The 14,879-nt window shown below is 50.6% G+C and overlaps 1 protein-coding gene across 2 annotated transcripts in view; it reads right to left on the reverse strand.

The window, feature by feature from the left end:
• Positions 1-14,879, reverse strand: part of EPHX1 (epoxide hydrolase 1) — a 40,453-nt gene that overhangs the window by 788 nt on the left and 24,786 nt on the right. For both annotated transcript variants that reach the window (XM_059941611.1, XM_059941607.1), the window contains 5 exons: positions 8,376-8,603; positions 7,664-7,793; positions 6,948-7,153; positions 4,394-4,502; positions 328-444 (listed from right to left, as the gene is read on the reverse strand). In XM_059941611.1, the coding sequence (XP_059797594.1) occupies positions 328-444; positions 4,394-4,502; positions 6,948-7,153; positions 7,664-7,793; positions 8,376-8,603 (790 nt within the window). The remainder of the gene's footprint in view (positions 1-327; positions 445-4,393; positions 4,503-6,947; positions 7,154-7,663; positions 7,794-8,375; positions 8,604-14,879) is intronic.

The raw sequence follows: 14,879 nt of genomic DNA on the forward strand, positions 1-14,879 counted from the left end.
TGAGATCTGGAAAGGGCTCCAGGGACGTCCCAGAGCCATCACTGCCACCCTAGGACAGCCTCCTGGCCCTGGGGGAGCCCCTCGGGATGTCTGGGGGCCAGGCCTGGTGTTCCCTCCGTGAGCTACTTCTAATGACAGGAATTTCTCCCAACACCCCTGACCTTTCAATTGTGTTCTCACCTTACGCTCCCGGCGCACACCCAAGGCTAGGCTGTACTTTTCCGCATCACACGTCCTCCCTTGAGTCCAAGGCCAGGCCGTTCCCCCTGCTCCCTGCCTCGGAGGCACCCTCCTCAGAAGCCCCGCCCCGGGCTCAGCCGGACTCACCCCTCATGCGTATTGTCCAGTCTCAGGTTCTCTTTGTAGAAGCGCTGGGAGGAGGTGATGGTGCCTGTCGTCCAGTAGAGCATCGTGCCCGTCAGCAGATCGTCCAGGGAGAACTTCCTGGGAAAGCAGACCGGAAGGCCCCTCTCAGTGCCAGGGGCAGTTGTATGACAAATAAGAGCTGCCACTTTCAAGCTGTATGCCAGGCGCTATGCCCGCCTGGCTTCCCTCCTCAGGCCTCACTGCCAGCTTGGTGATCTTATCCCCGTGCCACAGGCAGGCCTGGCCCAGGGTCACCAGAACCGTGACGACAGGCAATGCAGAGTGATGACCATGTACACGGCAGGTTGTCATCTTGGGTGGTGTCAGCCAACCCCCTCCCCCATCTGCCTAACGGTTCAGGCCAGAAGGGATGAAGCAGGTGAGGTCAACTGAACCCAGAGGCTTTGGCTGGTCACCGCTGGGTAGCCAGGAGGTCTGTGGGCAGGGTGCTGCAAACCCTGCTCAGAGGTGGTGCCCACTCCCGGGACCTCAGTGCAGGCCACCTTCAGACCATCCTCAGGGGCGCCCACCCCTGCCAGGCCCTGAGCAAAACCTGATCTCCAGGCAGGCTTTAGAAGCCCTGATCCTGTCCTGACCGGGCACCAGGAGAAGCAGGGCAGGGTCAGCAGCTCCTGGGGCATTTTTATTCACTAGCCCGCAGCTTGCCTCCCGCCAAACCTGTGTCACCCCAGGAGGGAGCCATGGGGTCCTGCAGAGACCCGCCACACCCACTCAGCATGGGACACCCCTTTTCTTCTCCAGCCTGGGAACTGCTGAGCAGGTGAACCCCACCCAGACTGCAGAGCCCCACACTCTGGAAGGAAATAGTCATTTGGTACCTAATGTTGGAGCACGTGGCCTGTGGACTCTGGAAAGCCCCACTTCCTCCTGGGCCCACCCGGCCCTTGGGCCCTCTCCGTCTCCTGCTGCTGGGCTCCCTCAGCCCGGCCTGCGTCCAGAGCCCCCGGAACCCTCCATGGCCCCACCTCTGCCCACGTCAGCTGCTGCTTTCCACTGGCTGTGCCTCCTGGGCCTCCATCTCCCCACGGCTCCCCAACTCATCTTCCACTCCCCAGCATCTGCCCTTCGGCCCTGGAATAACTGCCCACCGCACCCCAGACCCTCTCGCTCCCCTGACATCCCTCGCCCCTTCAGTGCCCTCACCCTGGGGGCCTTCTGCCACCCTGAGCCCACCCGACAGTCCACAGGCGTGAGGGGACTCCAGCGCTACTGACGCCACGCGCTCCAACCTCAGCTGCCACCTCCTCAGAAGGTCCTGACGGCCGTGTGCTCACCCACAGCCTCCCGCCTGCCCTGCCTTCCTCTTTGAGGAAATCCAAGTTCACGGAGCAACAGCTCCCGCCCCCCATACCCTTCCCTGCTTGATTCCAGATTTGGGGCTGAGGAGAGCTGTCGCCCCCTTGTCCTGGGCCCTAAATGCCTCCATCTGCCTCTTCAGGCCCCAACGTCAGTCACCCGCCGCCCCCCACAACCCCGAATGCCCTCAGGCCTTCCCCTCCCTCCATACCCCTGTCCCCTCTCTCCCGCCCCTGCATCTCTCCCATGCCTCCTCACCCTGCACACCGGAACTGTCCCTGCTGCCCAGCCCTCGCGGGTAGGGCCCTCTCACTAGGTCTGTCCTCCCAGACTCTCGCTTCTGGCCCTTCTGCAGCCAGTAAGGCCCCTCCCAGCATCCCCGGATGCTGCCTGCTGCTCTCTGTCTGAGGAGATCGACCCTGTGGCTCCAGCTACTAATTCGCCAAGAGAACAGTGGAAATAACTCCTTCCAATCCGACCCCTCACCTGAGCTCCAGACCTGTGAGCCCAGTTACCAAGGGGACGCCTCCGCCCGGGCAATCTGCCAGCATCTCCCACTCGGCGTGTCTGCGACGAAAATGAGCTCAGCCTCTCTGTGTCCCCGCCAAGCCCTGCTGCCCTCACTCCTGCATTCCCACCCCGTCCTCGCTGCCTGGAGTAAAGAACATTTGCTGCTCCGCCTGCCGGGCTCCTCAGCTGTATGCAGTTAGCTTCGTTGATTCATCAGAAGCCAATTGGCCAAAAATGGTCAGTTTGCTTAATTTACTTGTTTGCTTCAGCTATTTAGATGCAGTTGGTCAATTATATTTTTATCCTTAGAACCACATTTTGCGCCACCAGGGAAGTCCTGAACATCTTTTTAAATGCAATTTTGATAACAAAATGAAAACCAGTCAATGGAAACTGAACAGTTAAAAGAAGCATTTAAACTTGTGAACTGGGACTTCCCTGGTGGCGCAGTGGTTAAGAATCCACCTGCCAATGCAGGGGACATGGGTTCGAGCCCTGCTCCGGGAAGGTCCCACATGCCTCGGAGCAGCTAAGCCCGTGCGCCACAACTACTGAGCCTGCGCTCTAGAGCCCGCGGGCCACAACTACTGAGCCCACGCGCCACAACTACTGAAGCCGGCGCGCCTAGAGCACGTGCTCCACAACAAGAGAAGCCACCTCAATGAGAAGCCCGTGCACCGCAACGAAGAGTAGCCCCCACTCACCACAACTAGAGAAAGCCTGTGTGCAGCAACGAAGACCCAGCGCAGCCAAAAATAAATATATAAATTTAAAAAAATAAATAAATAAACTGGTGAACTGGCTTTTGGCAAGTTGGCCAAGTGCTTCCATCTCCCCTACAGCTCTGACCACAGCTTGAAAACTACCACAGCAACCATTTCCACCCTCCTGCAAAAAGATCTGTGTCCCTTATAGAACACAGATCTGATCTTGTCTGTCCCCTGCTCAAAGCTTTGGTGCTCCTGGTATGCAGCCGAGCAGGAGCTGAAGGGGGAGGCCCACGGGCGGTCTGGCCGGCCTCACATCTGGCTCCAGGTACTTGTGTGCAAGGAGCAGGGCCGGACCCCTCGCCAAGGTGCTCCCGGTGGCACTCCATTGACCTTTGGGTGCTGCCCAGTGTGGGGCGGGGGAGACAGATCCCAGGGTGAGGCTCTTGGAGGACCCGCCTATAGGAATGAGTTTGTGGTCTGGCTCCACTGTACCTGCTCCAGCCTCGGGACAAGTTACCCCTTCCAAGTACACCAGGCATTTTAATCACTCCAACCTTTGCTTCTGCTCTTCTCTCTTTGCCTAAATTCCCTTCTTCGCCCTTTCCACCTGGCAAACTCCTACTCATCCTTTAAGGCCCAGATCAAATAGATTCTCCCAGTCATTTCCCCTCCCTGTCCCTTAAACAAAGTGAATCCTCCTTTCTCTGTGCCCCACAGTCCTCGGCATGTATCTTTAGAGCTCATTTCATCAGACAAATATTTATTGAGCACCAACTATATGCCCAGTGCTGTTCCAGGTGCTGGGGCTAGGGCATGGCTTAGACAAAGTCCCTACTTCCAGGGCCAGATCCATTCACTCTTTTCCACATCTCAGCACTGTATCTGGCACTCTCTGTGTCTCTGAAGGAATAACAAAAGGGATGGGCCCTGGAGAAGGTGGGTCAAGACCAACCTTGATGAAGCTTAAGTCAGACCAGGGACCCAGGAGTCTTGCGCTGTCGAGGCTGCAGCCTCCAAGGCTTCGGGAATCAGGACGGCCTCCCCACTCTTTCTGCAGCCACCCTGCAGGACCGGCTTCCACAGAGCATGCATTCCTTCGGGCATGAGGCCCGGCTCTTCCGGGGTTCAGGGGGGAGGGGCCGTGAGCTGCTCCCACGTCTTGGCCAAAAAGAGGCTCTTGCCGCCCTCTGGATGCCCCGGTCCCAGGAGGCTGCTTAGCAAGCGGAACAGTCTTGAGCCCTGCATCCTATTCTTGACCCCTGCATCCTATTCTTGACCCCTCCACTGTGAGGCTAGACCTTTCTGGGCCTCAGCTTCCTCCTCCAAAGATCAGGGTTAGGCTGGCCACAGGGTGAGGATTTGTGGGACATCCAGCAGCAGATGGAACTTGCTGACCATCCCGCCCAGATAAAGCAAGCAGAGGTGAAGATGGCGAGGAGGGAGGTGGGTGAGGAAGGTGGTGCCAGCAGCAGGGGTGGATGGGGTCTCACCTCTCCAGGCCTCCATCCTCCAGGTCTCGGAACTCTGGATTGGTCCAGGTAGAAAACTTCTCCAGAATATAGGCAGCCAGTCCCACGGGAGAGTCATTCAGAGCACAGCCTGACATGGGAAGAAGCAAGCGAGCGACTCAGGCCTGGGGCCAGGGAGCTGGCCAGCAGGACAGAGGTGTGGTGCTGGGCCCACAGAGCGGCACCGTGGGCAGGAAGCCCGCGTCAGAGCCCAGCTCTGCCCTAACTCTTGGGGTGCTCCTGCACCTCACTTCCTTGACCCTTGGCCTTGGAATCCTTAATGACAAAGGGGGTAACACCTCTCCCACTACCTCCTAGGGATCCATACGCTACATGGGCAGCTTCCTTCAAACTGAAGAGGCTATGACTCCGGGTTTTGTAGGATCCAAATGAGAAATACATATGAATGCTATTTTTTAAAAGTGGGGTTTTTTTGGTTTCTATTCTATGATTAGTGAAGAATTAGAAACAACCTACAAGTCCAAAATAGGGAATCAGTTACAGATAATATTGATCCACTCATAAGCTCAAAGACTGAGCAAGCATTAAAAATGGCATGGATGGATCTCACAAACAAAACATTCAGCAAAAGAAGCCAGACTCAAAAGAGCACCTATTTGAGGATTCCAATGCATATAAAGTATAAAAACAGGCAAAAGCAATCTATCTGTCAGAGTTCAGGAGGGTGGCTGCCCTGGGAGTGGTGGGTAGTGCCCAGAAGAGGGTACAGGTGGCTTCTGGGCTGGCAGGTCATGCTTTGTTTCTTGAGTGCGTGCTGGTTATATGGACAGATACCATTTGCGAAAACTCATCAACCAAAATGTTAGCAAGTTCTTCTGCAGGTCTGGGAGAGGAGAGGTAAGGAAGGACGAGAGGTTTCAGGCGATTGTCTTTTCTGTTTTGTGCTTTTTTGCATCTTTCAATTTTTTGACAATGAACATGGATTACTTTTATAATCAGAGGAAAAAAACTGGTTTTATAAAACACTGTTACTATTATCATGAGCTGCCTAACGTGTGTGAGCATGAGACTGTCGTGGAAACTCTAAAAGACTTGGAAATGGGCAAAACAATTTCCGGGTGTCCTCTGAGTGGGATTCAGGGAGTTTCTAGTGGACCCTTCTGGGGTCATGTGATTGTCAAGGGGGCCCCTCTTCCCTTGTCTTAGAGATATTTTACAGCTCTGTAAATTGTTGAAAACTAATAGGAATGCAAATGATTCTTGTTCACAGAGAAGCAAAGTAGATCCTAAAGGTTCTCATCACATGGTAAAAAACATTATTTTTTTCATTTTTTTGTATCTATTAGATGTTGGATGTTAACTAAACTTATCGTGCTAATCATTTTGCAACAGATGTAAGTCAAGTCATGATGCTGTACACCTTAAATGTATACAGTGCTGTATGTCAGTTATATCTCAAAAAAACTAAAAGAAAAATAAATTTGTCCAGTGGAGATTTACTTGAATTTTACCCTGTGGATTTTGACAAATTTTGCATCTATTAGCAAATTTACTTTAGTGTTCCCAATTGCCTTCGACTGTTCTGTTTCACATTTTACTAGTTCCTTTATTAATTAATGAGTTAAATAAAATCTTTGACACGTGTTCATTTTTTATTTGTATGATTTTATCTTTTTAAATATTTTGGGGGTTTTTATTTACATTTGTAAATTACTTTATTGACAAAATATATGGTATACCCCCCCCCCACACACACACAAAGTATAGCTGTGTGATTAATATCTTTAAAAAAATATTATTCCGGGCTTCCCTGGTGGCGCAGCAGTTGAGAATCTGCCTGCCAATGCAGGGGACACGGGTTCGAACCCTGGTCTGGGAAGATCCCACATGCCACGGAGCAACTAGGCCCGTGAGCCACAACTACTGAGCCTGCGCGTCTGGAGCCTGTGCTCCGCAACAAGAGAGGCCACGATAGTGAGAGGCCCGCGCACCGCGATGAAGAGTGGCCACCGCTTGCCATAACTAGAGAAAGCCCTCACACAGAAACAAAGACCCAACACAGCCAAAACTAAATAAATAAATTAATTAAAAAAAACAAAAAACAAAAAAATATATTATTCCTTAACAGGGCCCTGATGGCAGAAACGGTTGCTGCGCCCTCCTCACTGTCTTGGGGACACTCCGCCCAGGCCCTGGGGCACCCTCCTGCCCCCAAAGCCCCAGACCTGATGAGCCCTAGGCTTCGTCCTCCCCCCATCCCTGTCCATCCCTCTGCTTCTCACTGTAGGACTTGGGCTCAGGGGTGGAGGGACCAGGGGTCAAAGCCAACAGGAACACTGATGCCGCTCAGTGGAGTTGTCTGGGAATTTTATGACCACGCACCACTCACGTCTGTGGAGAAATGCCGGGTAAGGGTGGAAGGAGCTGAGTCTCTCACAAGAGGTTTTCACCCCGTGAACCGTGTTCCTGGGGTGGGTGAGGCTTCCCCCCGGTTGGGAGCCTTGCTGAATGGAATGGATGTAAGCCCACCCCACCCGAACCACTGAGCCAGGCTTTCTTCCGCCTGCTCACTCACCTACGGTGTCCGGCTTGGTGCTCTGGATGTGCATGTAGCCGGTCTCCCTCACTAAGTTGAAGAAGATCTTCTTCAAGGGGGACATCAGCTCCATATCCCTCTTGGTGTAGCCAAAAAGCCTCCCAAAACGCCATCCCAGGAGAAGGGTCAGGGTGTAGAAATTTCTTAAAATGAATGCCATGTTCAAGTGCAGGCCTTTCACGTGGCTGAGGGCAGAGAAGGGCCAGGGGAGGCTGGGTGGCATCAAGGATGGGGAAGCGACAGGGGCGGAGGTGGAGGAGGAAGAGGCCACAGGGCTGAGGAGCACAGGGCCGGCCCTCTTCGGCATCTGCCCCCTGGGGTGACCACATGAGGTGGAGAAGCAGGTCCCGGTCAGGCCTCTCCCAGGACTTGGTCCATCAGAAAGGTCTACTCCCCGACTTTCCCCTCCTCTAACTGGCCCTCTGCCTGGGAACCTGGCCCAGAGTCACCAATCCTGTGTGACACCAAGTGGAGGGAAGATCCACGTCGAAGTGCCCCAGGCAGAGCTGAATGACAAGCTCCCTTGTCTCCCCTGGGCCCACACATATCCTGCCTGTGTGGCCCCTGCTCCGAGGCTCAGACACTACGTCCAGGCAGGGCCTGGCGTGCATAACCCGCCTCCCCGCACATCCACCTCACATGGGCTGTGCACACACACCTGCACACGTACACACACACCTGACAGCCCCCCTCACCTGGGCACCAGCTGGGCCATGTTGGTGCAGATCAGGGCTCCCCAGTCCCCGCCTTGAACATAGAATTGCTGGAAGCCCAGCCGCAGCATCAGCTTATAAAAGATCCTGGCAGTGGCCACTGAGTTGAAGCCTGGTTGTAAAGGGGAAAGAAGAACCATGCAGAGGTCACGCCTTGGGTCCTCCCAGGTCCTCTGAGGTTCCTCATCCCCCCTCGCCCCAGGCTGAGGGGAGAGCAGCTCACAGGGGGTGAGAAGGACTCCTGCAGCCCAAGGGTGGGGTGCCCAGTGCCCAGAAGGCAGTGCTCCTGGTGCTGGCCTTGGTGCAGGAGACACTGAGGGCGTGTGATGGGCTCAGGCCGGTCCTGCTGAGCGTCCGTGGGCCCACACTGTGTGTGGGGCTTAGTCGGCCTTGCTGGCCCAGAACAGTGCAGGGCCCAGATGTGGACCTGCCTTGAGTGGGCAGCTCCTGAGGACACGAGAGTCCAGGCCCTCAGCCAGCTCTGGACAGTCGTGACTCTGCCCGGTCCCCCGCCTGCCACGCCCCTCACATCTTGAGAAGATGCACTGGCCCTTTGGCAATAAAATCGCCCCCATTGCTTCTCTTCCCTCTGGTCTCAGACCCCTCCTTCCTCAGCCTCCTTAGGCTCTGAAGGAAGCTGTCCCAGCCGACTCCCCACCCCTGGGGCAGTGACACAGCCTGCAGCAGCCCGTACCCTTCTTGGAGGATGCCTCTGAGAAGCCATAGCCAGGAATGGATGGACAGACGACTTCGAAAGCAAGCTCATTGCTCAGGCCATGCTTCTCGGGGTCAGTCAGGAGCGGGATGATCTTATAAAACTCGTAGAAGGAGCCAGGCCAGCCATGCACCATCAGCAAGGGCTTTGGGGTCTGGCCGGAGGGCAGCTGGGGGGGCTTCACGTGGATGAAGTGGATGTCCAGCCCTAGGGAGACAGAGCACAGGTAGGGTCAGGGGGAGAGGGCCCTGAGGCTGTGGAGGCCACAGTCCCAGCTCTCAGGGTAGCCAATCAGGCTCTGCGCCGCCAGAGCAGGGCTGCCATCCTCGGCGCCCCCACGGTATTGACTACGGTCACCACCGCTAGTGCTGGCTGAGTGCTTACACGGAGCTCCAGATACCCGGGTAGCTCGCTCGGCCTCACGGCCGCCTGCAGCCACCTGCCTTTCACGTGAGAACGTGAGCTCTGTCTGTAAGGCCCGGGGCAAGGCTGCTCACGCACGGCTGGATTCCCAGAGGCCAGAATAGGTCCTGGCTCGTGGCAGCACTCAGTGAATACTTGTTTAATAATTTACAAATTGCGGGGGAAAAAAGCCCTGTATATCCAGCAGTAGAGAATGAAATAGATTATAGTTTAACAGTATACTGTAATACGACACAGTCATCTAAAATGACTTCCCTGGCGGTCAGGACTCCCCGGGCGGTCCAGTGCTTAGGACTCCGCGCTTCCACTGCAGGGGGCACAAGTTCAATCCCTGGCCGGGGAACTAAGATTCCACATGCCGGGCGGCGCAGCCAAAAAGTAAATAAATAAAATAAAATGACAGTGTCGACGTGTATTGAATATGGAAATCAGTTCCTTACACATTGTTAAGTGGTAAAAGCAAACTACCAAGCCATATCCATTGTATGACCCAATTTTTGTAAACAGTCATGTGTATGCATATGTTTACACGGTGTGCATAGGAATTTTAAAGTCTGAAGAGATAAACTACAAGAATATAAGAAGTAGTCCTCTCTGAGCAATAGAATTTCAAGTAAATTATTGTCTTTTTTGTGTTATATGAACTTCTAAATTTTTCTACAATGGACATATGCATAACTTTTTTTTTTTAAGTGGAGAAAATTTTTCTAAGGTAGAGTGCTGGGCACTGGAACACCATCCTGGCCAAGGGCAGGTGAATGGATTCCAGGCCCCACTAGAGTCCCTTTGATAGCAGCCCCTTCCCAGGCAAGTGGCCTGGATTGTGCCTGGGTGTTCACGGCAAACACAGCCAGGGCTGCTGGCACACCTGGAACCCTCCACCATGAGGGCTGGCACCGATAGCAAGGTCTGTTGTTTATTCATTATACAAATAATACATGTTTCCTACAGAAAACAGGAAACAAAGGTAAATCAAAAGGGGGGGGAAATCACATTGTAATCCCATGATCTGAAGAGAACATTGTGTTGTCTGTCCAACTTTTTGCAACAAATTTTTTTGGGGAACAATTTTATATTTATAGAAAAATAGTGAAGCTAGTACAGGAAGTTCCCATATACAACTACTCAGTTTCCCCTACTATTAACATCTCACGTTAGGATGGTACATTTGTTACAATGCATGAACCAGTACTGATACATTGATAACTGAAGTCCATACTTTAAGTATTCAGATTTCCTTAGTTTTTTTTCTTTTAAGTTTTAATTTTTTAAATTTTATGGTGGTAAGAACATCTAACATGAGACCTACTGTCTTCACAAAGTTTTAAGTGTACAGTACAGTATCGTTATCTACAGGTGGAATGTCCTTCGGCGCATCCTTAGAACTTACTCATCTCGTGTAACTGAAACTTTGTACCAAGTAATTAGCAACTCTCCAGTTCCCCCACCTCCCAGACCCTGGCAACCACCATTCTACTCTCTTTGACAATTTTAGATACCTCATATGAGCGGAATCATGCAGTATTTGTCCTTCGGTGATTGGCTTATAACACTTAGTATAATGTTCTCAAAGTTCATCCATGTTGTCACATATTGCAGGATTTCCTTCTTTTTAAAGGCTGAATAATATTGGTACATACAAACAGTGGAATATTACTCAGATTTCCTTAGTTTTTTACCCAATGTCCTTTTTCTATTCCAGGATCCCATCCAGGACACCACATGACATTTATCTGTCATGTCTCCTTAGGCTCCTCTTTGGCTGTGACAGTTCAGACTTTTTTTGAAAAGAGAGAACATAACTTTCTTTTAACAGAAATAGAACCCTACATACATTCTATTTTGGAACCTCATTTTTTTCACTTAACAATATATCCTGGGTGTCCTTCTATGCTGCTAAATTTACTCCTAAAGTTTGTTTTAGTAGGTAATTTTATCTCCTTTGGAACACAGAGCATGATGTGAGATTATTTATTTTTGATTCGAATTCTATCACTCACGTTATCATTTGAGTTTAAAGTTAGAAAAAAACACACATATACATCCATTCTTGTGTATGCATGGGCTATCCCTGGAAGCGTATGTTTTTGGTTTTTTTCTAATAAATTTGTGTATTTATTCATTTTTTATTTATTTATTTTTGGCTGCGTTGGGTCTTCGTTGCTGCACGCAGGCTTTCTCTAGTCATGGTGAGCGGGGCTACTCTTCACTGCGGTGCACGGGCTGTCATTGCGGTGGCTTCTCTTGTTGCAGAGCATGGGCTCTAGGCGTGTGGGATTCAGTAGTTGTGGCACGTGGGCTCTGTAGTTGCGGCTCACGGGCTTTAGAACGCAGGCTCAGTAGTTGTGGCGCCCGGGCCTAGTTGCTCCGCGGCATGTGGGATCTTCCCGGACCAGGGCTCGAACCCATGTCCCCTGCACTGGCAGGCGGATGCTTAACCACTGCACCACCAGGGAAACCCCTGGAAGCGTATGTTTAACAGAAGCAGACACTGTCCCTGGGGAGGGACAAGAGGGAGACTTCCTTTTCGCTCTGTCTCCTTCTGTACTTTTTGAATTTTAAATACGTAAACTTTTAAAATTAAAAAAAAATGTTAAAATATGCCCTATGGGCCCCCCTTCCCTTTGGGGAGGAAATGCTCTCTCGGTTGCCCTACATGGTACCAGTATGTTCTCTGTGCCCAGGCTGCTGGGTCAGAATCGAGAAGCCAAACTGGGCTCAGAGGGCAGCACTGGGCCTGGCCAGGGGTTGAGGGGAGGCGGTGGTCACAGCCTAGGGCCCGAGCTGAAACCGTGGCCACAGGTGAAGGAAGAACAGACAGGCTGGGAGGCTGGAGAGCTGGGTTCTGGCCCTGAACCTCCACTTCCCTGTGACTCGGGCAACTCCCCCCTCCCGTCTGGAGGTGATGGGCTGCATTCCCCGGAGGCCTCTGAAGCCCCTGAATGTCTCAGACTCTCTGAGAACAGAGGCTGATCTGTGGCAGGAGGCCCAGGACATGGGCTGGAGTCAGAAGCTCATCACAGAACAAGGAAGTGGCAGGAACAGGGAGGCCGAATAAGGAGGCTAGTGGGGATGAGGACAGAACATCGGGGAGGGGTCAGAGGTTGAGCCTTGAGCAGCCTGGAGCACAGGGGTCAGTGCAGAGACAGAAAGGACCCCGAAAAGGTCCAAAAGTGAGGGAGGAGGATGGCAGCAGAGAGAGTGGTGAGGGAGCCTTCTTGGGCCAAGAAGGCTTTTCCTTGGGCTGGGGAGCCAGGAAAAGAGACACGCTGAAGGCGTGCTGGGCCCAGGGCTGGGAGGTGGCCAGCTCAGCACTGTGGCGGGGGGGCAGACAGCATGTGAAGCCGGGTCCAGCAGGAGGACCCACACTGCAGGGCCCAGGGCCAAGGCCAAGCTGCAGGCCTAGGGAAGTGACTGAACTGCACACGGGTTCAGTCACAGTGGGCTGCTTCCGTGATAAACTCCACGCAAGAAACTACCCCCTTTGGAGCACTTGTACCCTGAGAAGGTTTTGTGCTATAAACACTTGATATCCTGTGATGTCGTGAGGAACCCTGAGACGGTCCAGTGGGGTAAGGCTTTCTCAAGCTTGCAAGCCTCCAGGAAGGAAACAGCCCTTTAGTGCCTCTTGCCTCTGGGTTTTGGAACATGCTGTTCCCTCCTCTGGACAACCTTCCCCACACACCTGGCAAACTCCCATCCATCCTTTAAGTTTCAGCCTAGATGCCACCTCCTCCAGGAAGCCTTCCCTTATACTCCCAGGTGGCATGTGGGGCTCACAAAGTTCCCGGAGCCTCCTCCCTCATAGCACCCCTTACCACATGCTATAATCACCCCCAAGAGCCTGTGAGCTGGGAAGGCAGGGACCTTGTCTTCTCTGACTGTGTGTCACAAGCAGAATGCTTGGGTACAGGAGGTGCCCTGTCAATATCTGCCGGATGGACATTGAAGAGCTGGGGTAACTGAAGGAGCTGAGTCAAACCCAAGGGAGCCAGGCATCTGGCACCAGGGATCCAAAAGGCAACCTTTGTAAATTACATACAAGGACCTGTAGGTACTTTGGCTTAGATAAAATGGTTTAGATCCTCTTGTTAGGCTCATGACAGAAGGTATCAAAGTCCTCTAAAGTGCACAGCAACAACTGGTTTATATTTAGAATTATTCTCCTACTTATTGAAGTTACAGATTTAAAAATTATTCTTCAACTTACTGAAGTTACAAATTTCAAATTTAAAGCTCTTCATTAAGCATTTGAGTTCAACTTAAAAATATTATTCTATGTAGTTCTTAATCTAGCAAATGTTGACAGTCATTCTCCAGGAACCTTTGATTAATGGGGCTGCATGTCTATATTTGCTTTATGACACTTCCTTAAACACTGTATAATTTCAATTTCCTTTATAAGAACTTTACTTGATTTGACTAACCAGTATATCTTCCACAAACTTTAAGTAACTCTTAGAATTTTAATAAATTAAATTTATAAATATGGTGAGGCTTAAATCTTCCAATATTGCATATAAACTCAGGAAGATTTTCATATAAAATCACAGGTCTAAATCCATGACTCAATTAACCCACTTTAAATTAGTACTGAAAAGTCGTATCTGTTACTTGCAAAGGCCAAAATTCTCTTAAACATTACAAATATCTAAAATTCCAAACATGCACAATTTCTTCAACATGAAAAATTATTGGTAGAGCAACCCACAGAATGGGAGAAAATATTTTCAAATCACATTATCTCATAGGGGATTAATATCCAGAATATATAGAGAACTCCTAAAACTCAACAACAACAACAACAACAAACAAACAACTCGATTCAAAAATGAACAAAGGACTTGAGTAGACATTTCTCCAAAGAAGAAATACAAATGGACAACAAGCACATGAAAAAGTGCTCAACGTCATTAATCATTAGAGAAATGTAAATCAAAACCACAATGAGATACTACTACTTCACACCCATTAGGATGGCTATTACAAAAACAAAAACAGAAAATAACAAGTATTGGCAAGAATATGGAGAAACTGGGAATCTTGTACACTTCAAAAATTATTTACTCGGGCTTCCCTGGTGGCGCAGTGGTTGGGAGTCTGCCTGCCAGTGCAGGGGACGCGGGTTCGGGCCCTGGTCTGGGAGGATCCCGCGTGCCGCGGAGCGGCTGGGCCCGTGAGCCACAACTACTGAGCCTGCGCGTCTGGAGCCTGTGCTCCGCAGCAGGAGAGGCCGCGATGGTGAGAGGCCCGCGCACCGCGGTGAAGAGTGGCCCCCGCCTGCCACGACTAGTGAAGGCCCTCACACAGAAACGAAGACCCAACACAGCCATAAATAAATAAATAAATAAATTTTTTTAAAAAAAAATTATTTACTCATTTTATTATTTTTCATCCCCAAATACATATAAATGAAAACCTACTCTTCAGATGCAGGGAGGCCCTTGCCTATAATGTAGTATTTATTACGTTTACATTACAAAACATTCTCATATGAAAATCAGTATGCAGCTCTTTCACACGCAGTTTTATATATACTCACACACAATATATGTAAGCAGTTAGGACTTTTCTACTTACATATTCCTCTGTGGAAAATTAGGAAACTGGGCAATTCCCACACTTTTCAGCCTTGGGAAGGTAAATACAACCTCTCTGAACATTTTTTAAGAAGATGAATTTAAAATGGTGCAACTGCTAGGAAAAACAGTATTATAGTTCCCCCCAAAATTAAGCATAGAGTTACTACTTGACTCAGCAATTTCACTTCTGGGTATATACCTAAAGAACAGAAAGCAGGAACATAAACAGATATTTGTATACTCATAATCATAGCAATATTTTTCACAGTAGCTAAAAGGCAGAAGCAACCCAAGTGTCCACTGACGGATGAATGGATAAGCAAAATGTGCCTATCTATACCATGGGGTATTATTCAGCCTTAGAAAGGAAATTCTGACACATGTTACAACATGGATGAACCTTGAGGACATTATGCTAAGCGCAATAAGCCAGTCAAAAGGACAAATACTGTATGATTTCATTCATATGAGATACTTA

Source organism: Balaenoptera ricei, chromosome 1, assembly GCF_028023285.1.
Source record: "Balaenoptera ricei isolate mBalRic1 chromosome 1, mBalRic1.hap2, whole genome shotgun sequence".
Taxonomy (NCBI): domain Eukaryota; kingdom Metazoa; phylum Chordata; class Mammalia; order Artiodactyla; family Balaenopteridae; genus Balaenoptera; species Balaenoptera ricei.